The following is a 19,589-nucleotide window of genomic DNA, read 5'->3' as shown; positions in this document are numbered from 1 at the left end:
GGGAAAGAGACAGACATTCAGCCTGAGCTCCCTGCAGAAAGACATTTCAAATATTTCGTATAGATTACCTAGGCATGTCATATTTCTGCATTCAGTTTGGCACCTGAATAAATTTGAACTATTAAATCTATTAAATTACTCTGCGTGTAAAGAAATCAACCATTCAATCTCTCTTATTTACATGCTGAATTGGTTACCTTCATCTCATACAGTGGTGGATGAAGTAACAGACTTAGTAAAATCCACTACTTCAGGCCTTACTAGTAAGACTTTTTTTTTAGTAGTATAACTTGCTAAAGTACACAGGGAAATCCTTGCCATCAGATTTTAAGGTCTACAGTTAATCATACATTATTTGTCCTACAAAACATATGTATTTTCATTTGAGAAGCAACTTACGCAGTGCAACGAGCACAGCCCACTGTGTTCTCTATTGTAGCCTTGCAGCAAAGCCAGTTCCCATTCAGAAAAGCAGAAGGGTGGTAAAAACTAAGCCTCTTCTGGTTGCATCTCGTTACCCGGCACAGAGCTTCTATCCACTCACTAGCTTCTACACAGTTATTTGCTTGGATATAGAGTGGCTTTTCTCCATGTAGTACCTGAAACATCTATAGAAGGAACACAGCATTACCTTGCTCAGTAAAAAAAAAAAAAATCCAATTATTGAGCAAGTTTGAATATGTTAAAATAGATTTCAAAGTTCAGGCAACTCAACAAAGCCAAATTAAGACAGAAATGACACATGGGAGAAAACAAGACCACCTCTTTCATTTTACTACACAGCCCTGTGTAGGAGAAAAAAAACAAATAAACCAGAACAGCTCCCTGTGTTCCACCTACACCATTTCCTCATCCAAAAACAAGCGCTTAAAGAATTAGAACATGGATGCATTTTCTGTCCACTTCATTCACCTATCTTTAAATGTGAGCTCAGACTTCATGCTTCATATCCTGAGAGTAACAGAAGATTCCCAGAATTCTCCTTTTGCCACCTTCAGCCTAAGTAACAGCTGTACATTTATCACTGCCTTGGAATTTTGGATTAAAATAAGAACAGAAACACTGATGTGTTATGGGTCCAGAATGAGGCCATGAGCACAGACAACTGCTTCAGCTGATAAAGGTACTGTAGGAACTTCTCATCAAAAGGAATAAGTACAAGTTTGGTAATCTTCCATTTCTAGTAGAACATAATGTAACACATAATACTCATAACTTACATAAAAGTGCTTTGTAATAAGGTCACAGTCATTTTAACCTTCATTCCAGAAATTTTGAAATGGGGGCCAAAGTCAAAATCAGTCAGAAAAACTGAGGCAGAGATCCAAATCTCCAGGTTAAATTCCATGTTCAGAATACTTGGAAATACTGCATACAGCTTTTTATTCCTGATCCAAAAATGATTTTTTTTCTGAAGTGTTTAGTAATAGAGTGTCAGGAATGCTATAAGCTGATGATAAACTTTTATTTAAAGAACACATCAATAATTACATATAAACTATCTTTTGACTCACGTTTTTTTTGTTGAAGGAGTTCTCATCAAGTTTCTCCACTGCAAGGATGTTTTTGATGGGAATAGTGAAAATTGGTTCTTTATCTGTAAAAAAGTAACAAACAGATAAAGGAAGCGATTTTTAAAAAACTTTTTTATAACCTCAGTGCACTGATACTGCAGGTCAAGTTCTCAAAAGGTGCATTTTTATTATTAAGAAAATGTGCACGAGACACAGAAGCATTTGGTAATTAGGGCAAAGGTAACTAAAATATGTACTCCAGGAAAAGAAAAAATAAAGCATTTTAAGAAGCACAAATCAGATGCAAACACTTCGAAAATACTGAAAAAATAAACATCATTTTAAAATAAACAAGTTTACCTTGCTGTTTGTGGTAGGTGAATTCTCTACTTGTTAGACAGAACCACCGCTTTTTGAAATTCTTTTTACCAATCCGAGTCCTTCCCTGAGCTCTTTTGTACATTTCTCTGTAAAGACAGAATCAAATGAAATGCAACCACTTGTCTTCTGAAGAGCTTTCAAAACCATTTATTGAGGTAACACATTATTGTTTATCATGCAGCAACATAAAAATCTACTTCATTGTAATGAAAAATAAAAAAGTCTATTAGTTTTATCTAAACAGATTCTCAAGATTACTCCAGAGTGATTTTCACCTCAATTTTTATAAAATCATTCTATCATTTACTGTTAAGAATGCCAATTACACAGTAATTTTTCCCCCAACTTTAAAGGCAGAACATTTAGCTGGCTGGGCTTAAATAGCATGCAAAGTAATTCTAAATGAAATGAGTATGTTCTTTTAAAATACACTTTCACCATCCTGAATAAACTATCACAGAGCACAGAACTGTAACAGAAATGCAGGTAGGCTTTAATAGGTTTTAAGCTGCTTTCCTTATTTTAAGTATTTAAAAGATGAGTTACGAAATTTTACAGCTGTTGGTTTAAACTAATTCTGCAAACAAAGAATTATCACAAATTACAAATACCAATTTCTACAGTATATAAAACATTTCACTGAGCACTAATCTGACATCGGCATTAATGAAAAAACACTAAAATCAATTCTGTTTCACGCAATATAGAGTAAAGATGTATTTACCCTTCTTTTAGATGGACAGGCTCGCTCAGACCACTGGGCTCTTTACTTTCAGTAGAGGAAACATCATCTAGGAACTTAAGGAAAAATACACAGGGAATATATACTACTCAGAAACAGAGCACAACTGAAAGCTATTTTGAAAATATACCTACACATTTTCTCCCAGAACAGAGCAATTACGTTATGCAACAGATGAAATGAAAATACATTGTAAGGACTTGGAATGATGTGACAAGGGATGCCTAAGCCACACAAGATTTCTTTAGTTCCTAAACAGCAGATCTAATAAAGTTTGTTTCCAAAAAAAGATACTGTTTTTAAAAAACCTAAATTAGCTTAGTCCACTATGTATAACTCTCGTGTATTCAACTGTGTGGATGTTAGGGTTTTTTTTAAAAGTCTGAAACAGACCACAATTGTTTCTTTTTAGTAGATAACTCAACTGTAACACAACCTTTTAATAACTAATACTGATCATATACATCAACCATTAAAAGAAAATTGTAATTGAAAGGTACCTTTTTAACGGATTCAGTAAATTTTTCTTCTTGAAATGCTTTGAAAAACTCACACATAAATGTCTCCTTGAAACTTGACTGAAAGAAAAGGTATATTCACATAAATACATTTTCAAAGAACGTTGTCTATGAAATGAGAAAGAATTTTAGTAGCCTTACAAGCTTGCTTTTGGACAAACTTCCCCAACTTCCCAAAGTCTGGATGGCTTTTGATATAAGAGTTAATGTTCTAGAAGTCTGTGCATCCTAAAACAAACAAAATTCAGAAGTCACATTTTTTTATAATTCCAGGTAATACTTTCGCTGAAAAATGAAAATGTCACAGAAATGATCGTATTACACAATGTAGTAAATCCGACACATCTTCAATCCTTTTCTTCTTTGCCCAAAGAGAAGAAATGCGTATGCAGTATTGTCCTCTATTAGCACTGGTGCTTTATGTATGTTGTATAAGCTACCACACGTTTTACTCATGACCACTAAACTTTAGTATTAGTGCTTGGAAAATTATTTTTACCTATAAAACATCTTAAACCCCTCAAATCCTGTAATTGTTACTACATATCTGATGCTTCTAAACTATTCGAAACTTGATGCTAAACATTATGAACTATTGCTGGACAAACAGCAGAATTTTTCATAATACCAAGTGAAATTAAAAATCTGGCTTTAAGGCTTTTACCTAATTTGTTTGCTACTTCACTGCTTGCATTTTAGTATGAGATTATAAACACAGCCACAGAACGGGGCCTTACTTTAAAGAGTTTAACCCTCAAGTGATAAAATCCTGTAATCTTTTTACTCAACTAAACTGGTAATTTCAAAGGAATAAATTTCAGTAAGTCTACATTTTCTTTTGAAAGCACAACACAGTGAGTAGATAAACTAAACTAATAAAGATAACCTCTTCAGCAGAAGATTTCATACATGTTCTGTATTTTATGTGAAAATACAGCATATTTTTCTTATCTCCACATTCCTCTCTTTGAAGATTTTTTTTTTTTTTTACGCTGTCTACTTGGCAATTTGAAAAATGGAAATCGAAGATTTGGCAACCCAGTGCAACTAGTGGAGTCCAGAATAAATATGCAGACTAATTACTGTCTAACTCTACAATGTCTGTTTAAGATACAAATAAAAATACGTTTTTTTAATTAAAAGTGACACCTGGATATTAAACTTCCATGGTGGAAGGGACGAATGCCATTTAGGCATATGCCTTAAAGAACCCTAAATCATGTTGCTATTCAAAAAAAGCACAATCCCAAAACATGCACAGCATCTTTAATATCCATAGCTCTTCCACATTATTTGAGTGCCCCTCATAAAGACTGAGAAATTTGATGCTTAAAGAACTGCAAATGCCTTAGCTCATCTGGTGATAACATTGAAAACGCAACCTACAGACATCTAGTAATCTTATTTTCCAGCTACAGACCCACTGAAAGTAACTTATGCCTTCCCAGATAAACAGATCTGACGGTTACAAATAAAACAGAACAAAGCTTCACGGAACTTACTGGATGGTGAGGTCGTAAATGAAAAGTATGAGGTGAGACTACGGCTACAGCAAAGAAACGAAGAAACACAAAGCTGCTCACTGCAGAATACTGTACATGAGGGTCATCTGCAGAGAAAAACCATGAAATGTAACATGCACTAAACTTAATAGGAAATAATGAAGACAGTCAACATAAAAATCCTTATAGAAGATAACGCTAGAAGAGACATCTATATTTCAAAACAGAATAGAAAAATCAATGAAGTGCATGAAATGAGAAAGGTGATAATGGGAAGAAATGTTCTACTTATAACAGAGGGTTTATTTCTCTGAGTTCTGTTCTCATAAAACTGGCTCATCAGCTCCACTACTAGGAACAACGAGATTACTGCAAGCATTTACATACACAGTGTTGACCAGGCACAGCTATATGCACGTTGAACCAAAAGAGAACATTCTGTCGCAGTCACTGTTACACACTAGGGCTATTTGGTGTTATCACCTGTAAAGCTATCACTGATCAACTCATATACATTAACGCTGCACAACAAATGCAGTCAACACATATGAACAACTTAAACTCCGATTCTGAGCTGCTTCATAAAACCTTGGTGTTACACTATTTTGATGCTGTAAATGAGGATTTTATCATTTAATATTTTGGATATATTTAGACCTTTAAGCTTGGAAATTTAGTAGGATAACATCCATATGCTAATGATAATTTCAATCTGATCTGTCTGGGAAGTCAGCTATTCTGAAAGGACTGACTTAACTAGAAGAATTTATGGCATCGGTTCCAGTGACAAACTTGAATTAGAAAAAGACTCCAGATTATGACAGGTATAATTCTTCTTTAGTAGCTTATTAAATGATATTTCAGATTTTAATTGACTGAAGTGTAAGAGTATTTCAGACAAACCATATCATTCCTAAATCAAAACCATCCTGAAATAATAATACTGTTCTAATACCGGTCATATTACAAATGCATTAAATATTTTACATTATCCACTTCCCTCACAACTACCCATAAGTAGTAAAGCTGGACACTTATGTTACGAATGTGCTAGTCATAGTTAACACAGTTGCAGTTAGTGTAGTTAAGATGTAAATACCAAATTTATTTTCAAGTTTACATCTTGCTTCTTCAGAAGTAATAAGCAGATCAGTTCCTCCAAATTTTACATATCTTTCAAATAAATCACTCCCTATATTACTTGTGCTTTTCTCCTAGTATCTCTTATTTTTGTTGGCGACTTCTTATTTGCAGTTGTCCTGCGGTGTTTCTGACCTGCTATATTTTTGTACCACGACATAAAAAATTCTTGCTGATTGACCACAAGGCATGACTATAACTTACATACTGACAGAAAAACAAGTGTCTGATTGTCAAGGTAAGAAGTTCAGGGTAGCGCTTTGGACACGACAAGAGTTCTAACAAGCCCTATAACGTAACTGCAGGACTTAGTATTTCACACTGAACACCATTTTCAGAAGTTTTTTGAGAGCACTTACTTGGAAATCTTTTGGCAGACAGATGCCTCAAAGAATAAAAAACATCACACATTAGGGTAGGACAACTTATACTTGACTGCACAATTTCACGGAATACTTTGTCTACATAATAGCGCAGATTTTCCTGCAATTATGAAAAAAGGTATTTTTTCAGACCATTAACATTAGTATTTCTGGTTTTTCCTAAACACAAACATAAGACTACAATTCATTTTTCAAAATACTGCTTCACTGTTCAATTATGTATTTTAGTACAGTGCCTACTTAAAAAGCCTCATAATATTTATGTGAGATTACTAGTGTTAAAAGATTAGTTATATTCACTTACATTGAAGTATATAAGCAGTGCCTGGCAATACACAACTATCTACGAAAACCATTTTCTGTAATTTTACAACACGTTACAAGGAAGGAGCATTTCCCACGCATACCTAGTGACTGTGAATTTAGTTTGACGCAGCTACAATTGCCTTAAATGTCATCCTCTGGTAATACGTAAGCAGCAAGCAAAACTTCAGTTAAAGCAGTCCTAATTAGTTGCTTCATCATCCAGATATTGGATACAGAACATCAGGAATCACAACACCCAACAAATTGGTAAGGAAGACAGTAATTCTCCGTTTAGTTTGTCCTCCCTGTCCCATTTTCTGCTGGACTTCTCCTTTGCTGTTTTCATAAACGGGGATAAGAAAACACAACTTTTCCTTTGTTTACTCTGGAATCAGAGAATTACACTGCTACCACAAGTTACTCATTTTCCATTACACAGAGTTGCTTTTTAAAATGTTTTTCTATCAGATTTTGAGAAAGATTAAATTAGGGAAAACAGATTAGGAAACTCACCATATTAATTTCTACATTATCCCCTTCTCTTAATTTGATGGGATCTATTTCACAGGGTTTAGGAGACTCACAGATCTGAAATAAAAAAAACCCCAGCCTATAAGAGTTCAATTTTTCAGACAGAAAGCATGGAAACGCACCTATTTAAAACCAGATTCTGTCCTAGATTTAGGGGTAAAACTCTAAATAGGTCCTAACAATCCATAACAGCATACAATAATCATCCTCACTTGTGTGTGTGCCTTTTTACACAGATCAGCATCGTGTGGGTAAATTCTGCTCGGTGTTAAGAGGCTGAAGCAACTGTCATTGACTGTTTATTTTCAAGCATCTGGAACATAACATAAAGCAGCTCCTTCCACTAAACCTAATCAATTATTGCTCAATTTATCTTTCTTCTAGAATTCCCCCAAATGAGTGACTACTACCACACAAGGAGCTGTGAGAAGAATGCCTATCAGAGACAGGATACCCCAGGGGGCTAAGTGTCCTGAAAACAGATTTAGTAGGTTATCCTACCTCATCAATAACAGGTTTCAGAGTAACCTTTAGGTAGTGCTTCCCCACTATTTTCATCATTTCATCTACACACCGAGTTGCTAATGAGTTGCCTCTGAAGACTGTGTTTGCTTCCCTGTAAGAAAAGAATTAATTTCATTTGAACAGGAAAAAAATTAAGAACAACAGTTACAAAATCTAATTAATACTTGATCTTACTATTAAATAATTAATTTTTTGAAAACATTTCTTTCATGTATTTTAGTCAGGAATTCCAGAACCTAGAAACTCAGCTTGCAATAAAACTCAGGAACGGAAAGAGAATAAGAATACTATTACAGCTATTATCAAAACCAGGAACATAAATAAAGCCTAAGAAATTTTAGACAAGGAAGTTATAGTCCAGTGCTGAATGTGAGAGAAAAATTTGAAAAAATTCCAAAATAATGAAGACTTGTACCTCACCAATATTCAATTCTTTCTCCAGTAGTCCTGGTGAAAAAGTCTTACAGCTACAATGAATAGCATACTGAACTCAAGACACTAACCAAACCATATTTAACCTAGCATTATGCTTTTTATTCATAACAACTGGTGAAGAAAACAGAGCCAGCTGTGCAAAATAAATCCTTCTAATCTGAGAGATTTAGTTTAATCTTTCTTTGTTACAGTCCAATTATGATGGAAAGGAACTAAAAGGCAGTTTAGAAATTTATTTTCCATGAGTCACCTCTTTCTACACAGTTAAACTGTCTCACCTTATTTAAACCCAGAGTAAGTCAACTTTGAAATGAACCATCCTGTGGTGACAAAATCCCTTCCACATCCCCATACATGATTCAGCACCTCAGTGGTCACTACTCAGGTCTACTTCATTTCTCTCCTAACCACAGAGCTGCAAAATCACAGGTCACACAGTGCTACTTGGAAAAACTCCTGTGCTTGCTACTTTCAACACATGCAGAAGGGCACCCCTTATTTAAGTCATATACTAAAGGAAACAGGATAAGACTCTCAGCAATTTAAAAAAATGTTAAGTACCAACCTAATGACCAGTAAAATGTGAAGAATGACCAAGTTACGATAATTTAAAATAAATACTTTGTGCTCTTAGACAACTCTAGAGTACCAGCTTGCTATGCTTAGGTGTATACTAGCTCCAAGAAAATTTTATGAAGTTTTACCAAATAGCACACAACCATTAACTCCGACTCTCAGCTTCAACATTATTTTAATGAATGTTTTTAGAACTAACATTAAAAGATGAAGAAGATTTAGTTAGTTTTACACAATGAGAGAAAGAAACATCACGAAGCCCTTTGAAACCCTAATAATTAAAAAGACATGACATCACTAAACAGAATACGTACTGGGTGTCCTTCAGATCTAGTTCTGCCACTGCAGCAACAAATGGAACTAGCTTGTGGTGGTGCACCAATAATCGTACAAGAGGCAGAACAGCATCATACTTGTCTCGACAAACTTCACTCAGTATGTAGGCAGCAGATGCAGAAATTGGCTGTGAGAAGGCAGCATATGGAATCATGAGTGAAGCAGTTAAATGTTCTTGATGTATTTGGCAAAGTACAGATCAAATCTAACAATTTGATCTATAGACATAGACATAGGTCCTTAACAGAAATCTTCAACACTTGTTGCATAACATGGCAATTAAAAGTTTCCATTCTACAGAAAAAAACTTAATTAAAAAGTGGTATTATCTACTCTATACGTGACATTAAAGAGTGAAATTCAGCATCTACTCACCCTTTTCATTCTCCTTACAGTGTTAGAGTATGGCTTTGTCACAAATCCATGTAAGAGGCAGTAGGCAATTGCTTTACTATAATGTCAAGTATCTTTATAGGACTTTTAAAACTATAATCAGAGCATATTAATTCTCACACTTCTAAAGTGTCTGTCACTATTCTACAGTTGGTAACTTCAATACAAAACCTGATCCATTTATGTAATTTAAGTATAAAAAACAGTTGCTGAGTGCTGCTAGCTACATATTCAGCTTTTCCTGAATTCCAGTGAAGTGGTATTTGAATATGGGCGAGCAAAAATTTTAGTCGCAATCTGCTTCCTCTTTACCTTTCTTCTCTGCCAGTGCTTCACCGACACTGAAGTGAAGACAGACTATAAAAGACCTAGGAATATAAAGCCCAGTTCCTGTCTTAATGCTATGCCAATCATCTACCACACTTCCGTATTTGTCACCATGTCCACATGAGAAATCCAGTCATGCTGATTAACATACTGGGAGAGACAGAGGCAATTCAGAAGAAGTGGAATTAGTAAACAACTCCAAAGACAACTATTTTTGGTAAAGTCCCCTTCAGTGCCAATAATGAATCAACGTCCCCAGAAAACTGCAGAATCCAGGGGACAAATGGCAGCCAGTGGGGAAAGACAATGTTGGAAAGAGCAACCAACAAGAAGAAAGTCTTCCAGTCACACAGCACAAGTTGTTTCGCTGTCTTTGCTAGTTCTTCTAAAATAAAAAGAAAATCTTGGTAGTCTGGAGCAGAAGTAAATGCTCTACAAGCTGGTCATCTAGTTGTGACAAAAGTAATTCATGCAAAGAAAAAAGAGAATTCTCTAGATATGCATAATTCACATTGTCTCACACAGAGGTGCATAGTTAATTTTAAGTTTTCATGTGAAAATAAATTTTCAACAAAAGTACCTGAACATCTGATGATTTTAGCAGCAAGTTTCTTAGAGAAGTGTAATATTCAGATGGAAGTACACAGTCTTCAGTATAACAGATATTTAATCTAAGTGATCCCAGATCATCAGTTTTAGACTTGTTTCCATTTTCTCTTGGTTGAAGTAAGTACCTGAAAGAAACAAGGCAGTTCTAAAATATTAGATTCACATTTCATTAACTTGAGTAATTTTACAATAAAACAGAGTATCACATTATTATTCCAGTATATATAAGCAGAGTCTAATAACTAGCAACAAAATTCACATTAAAAAAACCTTGAGATACAAAAGAAAAAGCTAGGAGCAGCATTTGATGCACCTTTAGCACATAATGAAACATATATTTATTTTCTCATATCTTTCCTAACAGTGAAATAGGATATAGGTTTCACTATGAGCTAGAGGTGCTCAACTGGGATGGCAGGAATAGTTACAAATTATGTTGGACCTTTCCATTTTACATCTAGGTTACATTCAGGGTGCTGGACATTGCAGATGGAACAGCTAGTGTCAAGAATTTAAATTCTAGTCTGAAACTAGGAAACATACCTAAGATTTACTTGTTTCTTAGGAATGCATCCTGTAAGATCAAAGGAAAAAAGCCTGAGCTCTCAATACAAAATATATTACACAAATCTTCATTGGCTTTTGCTGTAGTTCAACTGTATTCCAACAGGAGGTGCAGCTCAACAACAATTTCAACAGCTTACGTAGTGCCACAGTACAGTTTCAACATTCAGCCTGACAAACAGAAATCATATCTTAAAATATTCTTTTACAATCATTTCTATTTGTTTTTGTTGTTTGTTTGTTTGTTTGTTTTTACAATCAGGAGATCAGGTTGGTTTTTTTTAATCATCAGATGTATTGCCCATGAAGGCATGCTAATAAAAAGTAAAACTTATTTACAAGGAGAACCTCTACTTGACAGCATGGATCTTAGGCTTATTTTCCCAGTATTTAGTACTAGTGATACTGATTTATCTGCTGTACTTCAGCTGCATTAAAAACCTTTTATGTGTATTAGTCACAGTACTAAAAAATCAGTTATTTTTAGTCACAGAACTGTTCTCAATAAGCAGATCATAATTGGATATGAGGGTGTTCAATGCAAGGTATACTCACAAAGCATATTAGCAGACACAAACCTCTCTGTCGATGCTTCAAGTGAACTGGGCATGAGTCAGGTAAATTAAAAAAACTATACAAATACAGTACACTGGTAATGAATCCATGCTAATATAACCTCTCTTAGCAGGTTGCTAATGGAGGCATGTCATTACATCAATATGGTCATACAGCTTTTGAGCAGCTCAGAGCACTGGCAGAACAAGCCCGTGTCTGCAATACATGGTGTAAAAAATTGAAAATACTGACAAGCATTTATTATGTTTAAGATCACATTCAAGCACTAAGACTAAGAATCAGAGACCAACTTCGACACATCCAAGAGACCTGCAACCTGAGGTAGGTATGTGGAGCAGACTCAGTTGCTCCTGGCCAAGAGCAGAATCCATTTAGTTCCTATTTACCCACTTCCTTCCCATGTGTTTTCTATGTGGATATGCAACGGCTCCCTCCACTCTTTTCTCTTTACTGAAAAGTACACTAAAAGCAGAATATTCTACACACTTTGAGGCATTCGAGTCTTTTGTATTCATCACTTCCTGCCACTATGCATCTCGGATAGTAAAGGGGCTAGAGATCAGCTCCTGTTTGCAAGAACTTCAGAAGGGAGGTTGCTGCTATGTTATAAGCAGGTCAGTCTGTCTTGAATTCCCTTCATAGCTTACACTTCCAGCTTTTGAAGTTCTCCTTGCTCCCCTGAAATGACACTGGGAATTTAATTACAAGTGATGCAATTCTGAGAAGTTTCAAGTTTGCTGAAAAGCATACACAGATCACTAAAATCCAGCAAGCTGACTGAAAGATAGTTTTATGTTCAGTCTTTCCTTCGCTCTCTGCACTGTCCCCTCAAACACAAACTATTCCGTGGAAGCAGGGTAAGAAGAGACCGAAATCTACCCTCTGGCAAGGTTAATTTACTGAGCAAGGAAACTGTCTAGAAAGACATTTTACCTAGGGTAGAACAGGAAGATGTATTTTAATGGCTAGTTAGAATAAAACATATCCTTTGCAAGGGAAGATCTGCAAGACAGAAGCACATTGACTTCTGAGCCACCATTTCTCACCATGCTTGAAAGGAATCATTCCTTAACACCTTCACAGGAACTTTAACTTCTCCTAGAAAGATGTCTTGTACCAAATTTCCATTATTCCACAGGTCAACCCTGAAAATAAGAACATTGTTTATTTTTTTCTCTCCCAGAAATAAAAATCTTTAAGTTAACAGCAACTGCCTTAGAGCACTAATTCACATGCATACAGGCAGGAAATGTTAGAAATCTCACTCCATTCTAATTAAATCAAGAAGCATCAAACAAGTGGCTTATTAACCCATAAAGAACAGATAAAGAAACAAACAGTGAAAGTTAGACTCACAGACCTTGCATCAGTAAATAAAAGTGATATTGGCAACATAGATGTATTTTGAGCAGTCTCCACCCCCGAACTTGTGCACATCTCTTCTTGGGTAATTCAAGTGAACGTTTTAACCAATACATTTTCATATCCCTGTCTAATTGCTCAATTTCGGCACACTGCAATGCCACATCAACACATGCGCTTGTTTTCCAAACAGCAGCTCGTATGCTTACAACCTCAAAAGGAATCACAGACTCCAGACATGCACCTTGGGTTTTTTCTATTACTTCTTACCTCTCTGACATTTCTGACAGACAGCAGTTGTTAAGAACAAAAAAACAAAATTAATACTAGATTTGCTGGGGTATGACTGTTTTTCTAAATATATTTGCATCTATAGTGAAAGATACAAATCAAATTAAGATATTAATGAAGCTAACAGTTAAAAAAGCACATACTAAGTTAGTTCTATAATGGCTATTACAACTAACCACTAAATTCTTCTGATGCCTGCTATGAAACATATGCTAGCCTGGAAGACTTTTTGTCATTCAGCAGATCTGGTGCATGTATGTATATGAGCACAATAAAGAAAAGAAACTGGGGTTCTTGACTGTTCTAACTACATAGCACAAATACAGGCAGAACTGCTCTAAGGGTGGAGGAGCAGAAAAGGAGAATATACTTTAAGTATTCTTTGCACTTGTGAAGTAAAAAGGCAACCTAAACGTTCCTCTAAGAAGCAACACGAAGCAGTAAGAATTTCATAAGAGAGGCTTTTGTCTCTGTTTTAGTTAAATCAGCAAACTACACTTGAAACCATACACTAGCATCAGGTATGCTGTTTATCCTCTGTACAGGTCCTATTACCAATATCCTTCTCAGACTCGTAGATACTAATAGGAGGTCCTCAGGCCTCTTTACTCACAAGCACAGCAAACAAGTTTAGGCTGCTAGATACACTCTACCACTATTTACTTCAAAGCGAAAAACATCATCTTTGGTAAGAAACACGCTAAAAAAAAATCTGAGTAATTTTTTATGTTAGAAGGATCTTTTCTACAAGTCTGATCAGTAATTCTCTGGAGTTACACTAAAACAGAACCTTTCTTTATTGTCTTGATAGTAAAATATTATAATCTATTAATGCTAAAAATAAATCACTTTCTAATCTACATAACTTACCTGACTTCTAGTTTCTCAATATCTTCTTCTTCCACCTGAAACTGGGACTTTTTGGTGTAACTGCTAGACCTGGTTACCTGCAAGCAAATTCCTCCTATTAATACACTGTTTACTATTGTATTATGGATGTCAAAAAACACAAATAAACCCCTGCCTCTTTAACACTGGTAAATATTTACTGTTCCTTTTAAAAAGGAAAAAGTTCAGTTCACCAAACAAACTGCCTTTTGACAGAAAGCAGATGAAAAATGGGTCAAGAAGGGTTCATGGAACAATCTGATGAGGGCTAGCTGACATCTAAGGGAATTATAGTATAGATGTATTAGAAAAAAAACCAGAGAATTATGACATGAAACTGGCAACAATTTCCTTGGTTTGAGGATGAGCCCCAAGAAAGCATTAAAGGTCGTTCTGAGATATTGAAGGAAACAAGAAGTCCACTCTTTCTGTCCTAGTTATACAATTGTAACCTCTTAATTTTCCTCATTTCTTGACTGATTGCATTCTCAGTTTAGCTCCAGTAAATCATAAGTCAAAGTTATCAGAGTGGTCTGGATCACATTTTTATCCTAATACTTTACTTCCTAAGAAATGACACTCTTGAGCAGCTCAACTGAAACACATGCTATATATTGATACTTTATACAGTATAAAGTACGGAACAATTTCTTACTGAAGCCCCTCAGCAAGACCGGGATCTATGTAAATGCAGTAAACTATAATACTTTTGAGGAACATGCAATAGTTGTACTACTTCCAACTCTCAGCTGAACAGTATAGTGTGCTTGCATGCAAATACAGTTTTTATTACAGAGACAAATCAGATGAAAATTCAAACTCAATTTGTTTTTTGTAGGGTAACTCATAGAATTGCAATCAAATCCTAAGTAAACAAAAGAATTAACAAGTTTTTTAAATAAAACAATAAAGATAGCCTTTATAGGTTACAATTGGTACATTGTTTTGTTAAAGAAGTAAGTTGGGGGTCTTTTTAACTCAATGTTCTTGAAAATATTTAAATCAAATTCCACAGGATAAGCTAAAGTTCTCTCAGCACTCCTGATGGCAACAGATGCTATATAAAGTGATCCAAGATAACGAATTACCTTCACACACGTGCTTGCGAGGAAATAATTTTTCACATAGCCACTGAAGGTGGATACTATTGTCTGGTTGCCCCCAGAAATTTAATTAAGTCATTCACTTACATCTGATAGGCCAGGTAAAGCTCTTCAATTTGCTTGAAGAGAGCTTTCTGTGTTAGATACTGCTATGCAGATTGCTTAAAAGTATTTGAAGGGTTGCATAACATAGATAAACAGGCAGAATACCACACAAGAAGTTACCTCAAAATAAAATGTTTCGTTAAACTGCGGATTGCTTGTTTTCTTCTTTACTTTGGTCTTCTTTTGGTCATTCCTGTTCCAATGTGGTAAAATTTTTACCATAGACAACTTAAACACACAATTATAAAGACATTCTATCGTCAAGAAGAACCCATGCATTTAAGTTAAAACATACTTTGTCATTTTCGAGATAATTTTGATCAATGATGAAAATCTTAAAATAAGAAGAGTTCATCTTCACAATATAGTTTGAAAAGTTGAAATTTCAAGTACTGTATATCTAGTTAATCATGCATCTGTACAGCCCAACGTTTCTATTTCATTTCACAAACAACATGTATCAAGCAAAATACATCAGCAATTCCTACAGCGTTTCAAACTTGAGTCTGCAGACTTCACCGCAGGTTATGAACACAGTTTTCCTCATCTTGTTCAACCACCAATTTCTGTTTTTTCCACCTTCTTTTGTTGGGGAAATACCCACTACTTCTTTACAGAGGCTTACACCAAGCCACTGAATGTTTCATTTGGAAGAATTGCTGCTAATGCTACATGCTAAACAGCACACAGTCAAACAAAACAATTGCTCCCCACTGTCTTGTGTCTTAGAGACTGGGGGTTATTTTGTTTGGTTGATTAATTTTTTTTTACACATTTTACTAAAGAATACAGTCTTATTTATTTAGTAGAGGCCTATAAGAGTACAAAAAATGCTTTCTAAAGGACACAAATGAAAAATGTCAAGGAAAAACAGATGAGAGAGATGAAAAATTGTCGTAGACATCAACTAACTGTTTTCAGGCACTGGTCATACAAATATTGCAGTCATGGCACATGACTCACACATGCATGAGATCGGAAAATCTTAACCAGGAACTTCTGTCAAATTTGCACATCTATTCCCACATCTACAGGATAAATACTGTGTGGAACCAACATTCAACCAGTTCCAGCTGTATCACAGGACTCAAACAGGAAATAAATGTCATTTACCTTCCTTGGCAATCAACATCCTGTTTCCGAGGTATAATGCTCAAATCTCCCTAGTCCTCTTAAAGAAAAAAAAAACCCAAACCCACAACAAAACTGAACAAAAAGAAAAACAAACCCCAAAAAAACCAAACAACAAAAAACCCCAAACCAAACCTAAAACAAATGTTATCATATATTGCCGAGGAAAAAAAATGTCTCCCCCCCACCCAAAGCTTACACAGAAACAATCTTTCCAAAGTCTTTAAAACACAGAAGTCTGCTAGAGGACATTCTGGCACTATGCTCACACTTCGTCAGTACCAGAGCAAGCAGATGGTCTTAGGTTTGAAGTTGCAAAAAAGAAACAACTGAAACCTAGGTTACTTTAGGTGATACTGGATAAAGACTTGCAGATAGTAAATGTGTAGGATATTGGATTTTTCTTAAATGAAAAACCCCAACAGTTATTCAGGATTACCAATCCGAAAAAAGGAGATATTGAAACTGTGGGCACTTTTAGTAGCATCCTGAAGGCACTGGCATTAGAAAGGTCTTGCCAGAACCTCTACTCTTTTGCTTCCTCCCAATTGCTAAATGCTTGCTGCAAAGAAACTCGCACATTAAGGAAAGCAGGGAACAGAGGAAGGCAGCTGAGCAATTGACTGTACGATCCCATACAAGAATTTGACAAAAATTAATAGGAAATACAGTGCAGATACCAAGGGTCCAGTATGAAACCTGAGAAGAAAAAAAAGAACTGAGCGACAAGTAGTCCTTGACTAGTGCAGGCCATTTAGAGAGGCCAAACCCCTTCAAAGTTTTGGGAGTATGGTAGGGAAGGGCAGAGTACAGAAACAGCGGAAGATGTGATGTACGCAGAAAGCATTTTAGATTTTTCTGTATTTTAAAGATTTTGCTTAAAACCTATGACTTTCTTTTTCCAGTTTAAGATCACAGCATTTTAGATTTACTAATTTTATACTAAAATGTTACCTGGAAGGCCCCACAAGAGAGACTGTTGCATAAGGGTCACAATTCTGTCCATTTATAAGAGGCAACCCATGGCACTCCTTTATGCTACAAGAAAAAGGCAATCAATAGATCAGTGAAGCATGTTTTTGGCTTAAAAATATAAACCCCAAACAATCCTTTATTTTTTAAAAGATTTTTTTTTACGTCTTGACATATTACACACCAATATATACATTGCTCTAATGTATGCACATGAAGCAGACCGTAACTACAGATCTCCGGATGGTAATACAAGGTAATACTCAAGTGTACAACCAGACTTAAGGGGTTCTGTGAAAACAAAATTCTTGGAATTGCTTTGATAAAAGACATTCCAGTATCACACCTGCATGGCAAAATCTTAAGTAAAATGAACTGCTACGTTAGGGGAAACTGCAGACTTCATTAACTTTTAAATTTTAATTTTTCAAGGCCCACAAAAAGCTATTTGGCCTCATCCAATTAAATACTTAATTACAGCCTAACTACATTCTGAGTTAAGTAAGTTGAGGAATGCAAAGTCATATCCTGAAATGTTATTTAAAATTAAGCATCCAAAACTCTTAGTATATAGTCCTAGCATATTTAGGTTCCATCCATACTATTCAGACACGAAGAAAATCAGTTTACCTTTGAAATAGTGTTTAAAGCATATTTACAAATGCTTTGCACAATAATGCATGATTGGGGTTAAGCAGCCCTTTCTAAAATCCTGTCTTCTTCCATCATTTGTACAGGAAGTCGTAAGCTGGTGTTGAACAGGTACATAGGCACACTGTTCATCACTCCTGATGCAAAAGGGATGCTATGGTTAGAAAATCATGGGGAGAGAGACAGTTTCTGGACCTTTTCTGAAGGCTTGCAGTCTTTTTGAATCACCACAGCAGCAACAATACTAGAAGCAGAGCTGGGTCAGCAAGCTGACTAACTTTCAGATGCTGCCCACATGCGAGTATTAACTAAAAACAGCTGGAACAACAACAGTAAAGCAAAACAGTTTGTAAATTTATAGCAGAAACTAGGCTTTCTAGCAAAATGATGCTCTAATGTAGCTGTGCACACTGCAGTATTTATTAAGTCCAGCAACATTCAGCAGATTACAAAATTTGATAAACAGGTAAGACACAAATGAGATCTGAATGTTATACTCCTGCTTGCTCTTTTTAAAATAACCTATTTTTAAATAATGTGTTGCAGGGAATTTAAATTAATACAAGTAAGTTTTGGTTGCCATAATTAGCCAGTTTGAATAAAATCTAAAACCCATGTAACTTAAGGAGCAAACAGACTTCTATGCTCTAAGTTCACATAAATAATCGAGTAAATCAAGTGAGTGTTCTAATACCATAGCATGGAATAGTAATAGTTGTGCAGATTAAATTTAAGTTACATAGCATCAACAGGAGCTACACACTGTTGTTAAGTAGATGCTTTTTGTACTGTAGAAAAACAGTGTTAACAGAGTAACAGGAGTTGCAAACTCAAACACAAGTGGGGAAACAACAGACACTAGTGCTCCTGTACTGCCTCAAAACTACACCCTCTTTGGAGTATGCACAATTATAAACCGGATGGTATTTCCCTCCCCCCAAAAGTCCCTTTGTCTTAGCCAGTTCAGAGAACATTTAGTGCTGAGCCATTAAACAATCATTTGTTATTTTTCTTCCAGTTTTCAAGAACATGGCCTTCAGCATTTGAATAATTTTTGAATCACAACGAACCCTACAGTGATTTTAAACCCACCATTTAAATGGGCTCTTGAAACATTCAGTTGTTTCATAAGCAGTAATTGATTCCTCCTCCAACACACACGTGGCATAGAAGAGTGGCGACAAAATTAAACTGTCTAGACTTTTCAGTCATCTGGGGTATTTGATTTGAGGCAGCGAGAGCTTGATTCTTTCAGACTACCAGGAATTTGGTAGCACTAAACATCCCATCTCTGCAGCTCCCAGATGTTTTTGGTTTTAGGTGTGAGTGCTAAGTGTACCTACTTAGCCTCAACTTGAGTCTCAAAGGAAATTCATAGCAGTTGGATCAAGTCAAACTTACCTGGATAGAATTAAACTATTTTAACAAGAACAACACAATTTCTCTTCCTACAGCCTGTGTCATGTTCACCAAGCTCCTGGATTTCTCTAACAAACAGATCTAAGTCCTAGAGAAAGCAGTTTATTTCCCTATGCAGGAAGTTTCTCACTCCCTCCCTGATCACTGTGTGAATGACCTGCATACTTGACATAATGACCCTGTGGGAAAACGTGTATTATCATACAAACAAAATCCGATCACAATACCTTACTTTTGGTTACAGAAACAGCTTGTTCCCACCTCCCCTCTTCTTTCAGCTTGACCACAACACACACAGACTGCAGGAAT

At 35.6% G+C, this 19,589-nt stretch overlaps 1 protein-coding gene across 1 annotated transcript in view; it reads right to left on the bottom strand.

Annotated features, from left to right (window-relative positions):
- The window catches only part of RASA2 (RAS p21 protein activator 2), a 36,748-nt gene that overhangs the window by 2,533 nt on the left and 14,626 nt on the right, over window positions 1-19,589 (bottom strand). Inside the window, 16 exon segments of the mRNA XM_010190736.1 lie at window positions 382-608; window positions 1,515-1,597; window positions 1,875-1,981; window positions 2,620-2,693; window positions 3,138-3,215; window positions 3,297-3,383; window positions 4,658-4,764; window positions 6,157-6,280; window positions 7,000-7,074; window positions 7,519-7,633; window positions 8,868-9,016; window positions 10,190-10,343; window positions 12,405-12,503; window positions 13,882-13,958; window positions 15,228-15,300; window positions 17,193-17,276. Of these exon segments, the coding sequence (XP_010189038.1) occupies window positions 382-608; window positions 1,515-1,597; window positions 1,875-1,981; window positions 2,620-2,693; window positions 3,138-3,215; window positions 3,297-3,383; window positions 4,658-4,764; window positions 6,157-6,280; window positions 7,000-7,074; window positions 7,519-7,633; window positions 8,868-9,016; window positions 10,190-10,343; window positions 12,405-12,503; window positions 13,882-13,958; window positions 15,228-15,300; window positions 17,193-17,276 (1,713 nt within the window).

Source organism: Mesitornis unicolor, unplaced genomic scaffold (genome assembly GCF_000695765.1).
Source record: "Mesitornis unicolor isolate BGI_N332 unplaced genomic scaffold, ASM69576v1 scaffold44238, whole genome shotgun sequence".
NCBI classification, from domain to species: domain Eukaryota; kingdom Metazoa; phylum Chordata; class Aves; order Mesitornithiformes; family Mesitornithidae; genus Mesitornis; species Mesitornis unicolor.
The sequence above is the reverse complement of the archived record's forward strand: the minus strand, read 5'-3'. Positions and strand labels throughout refer to the sequence as shown.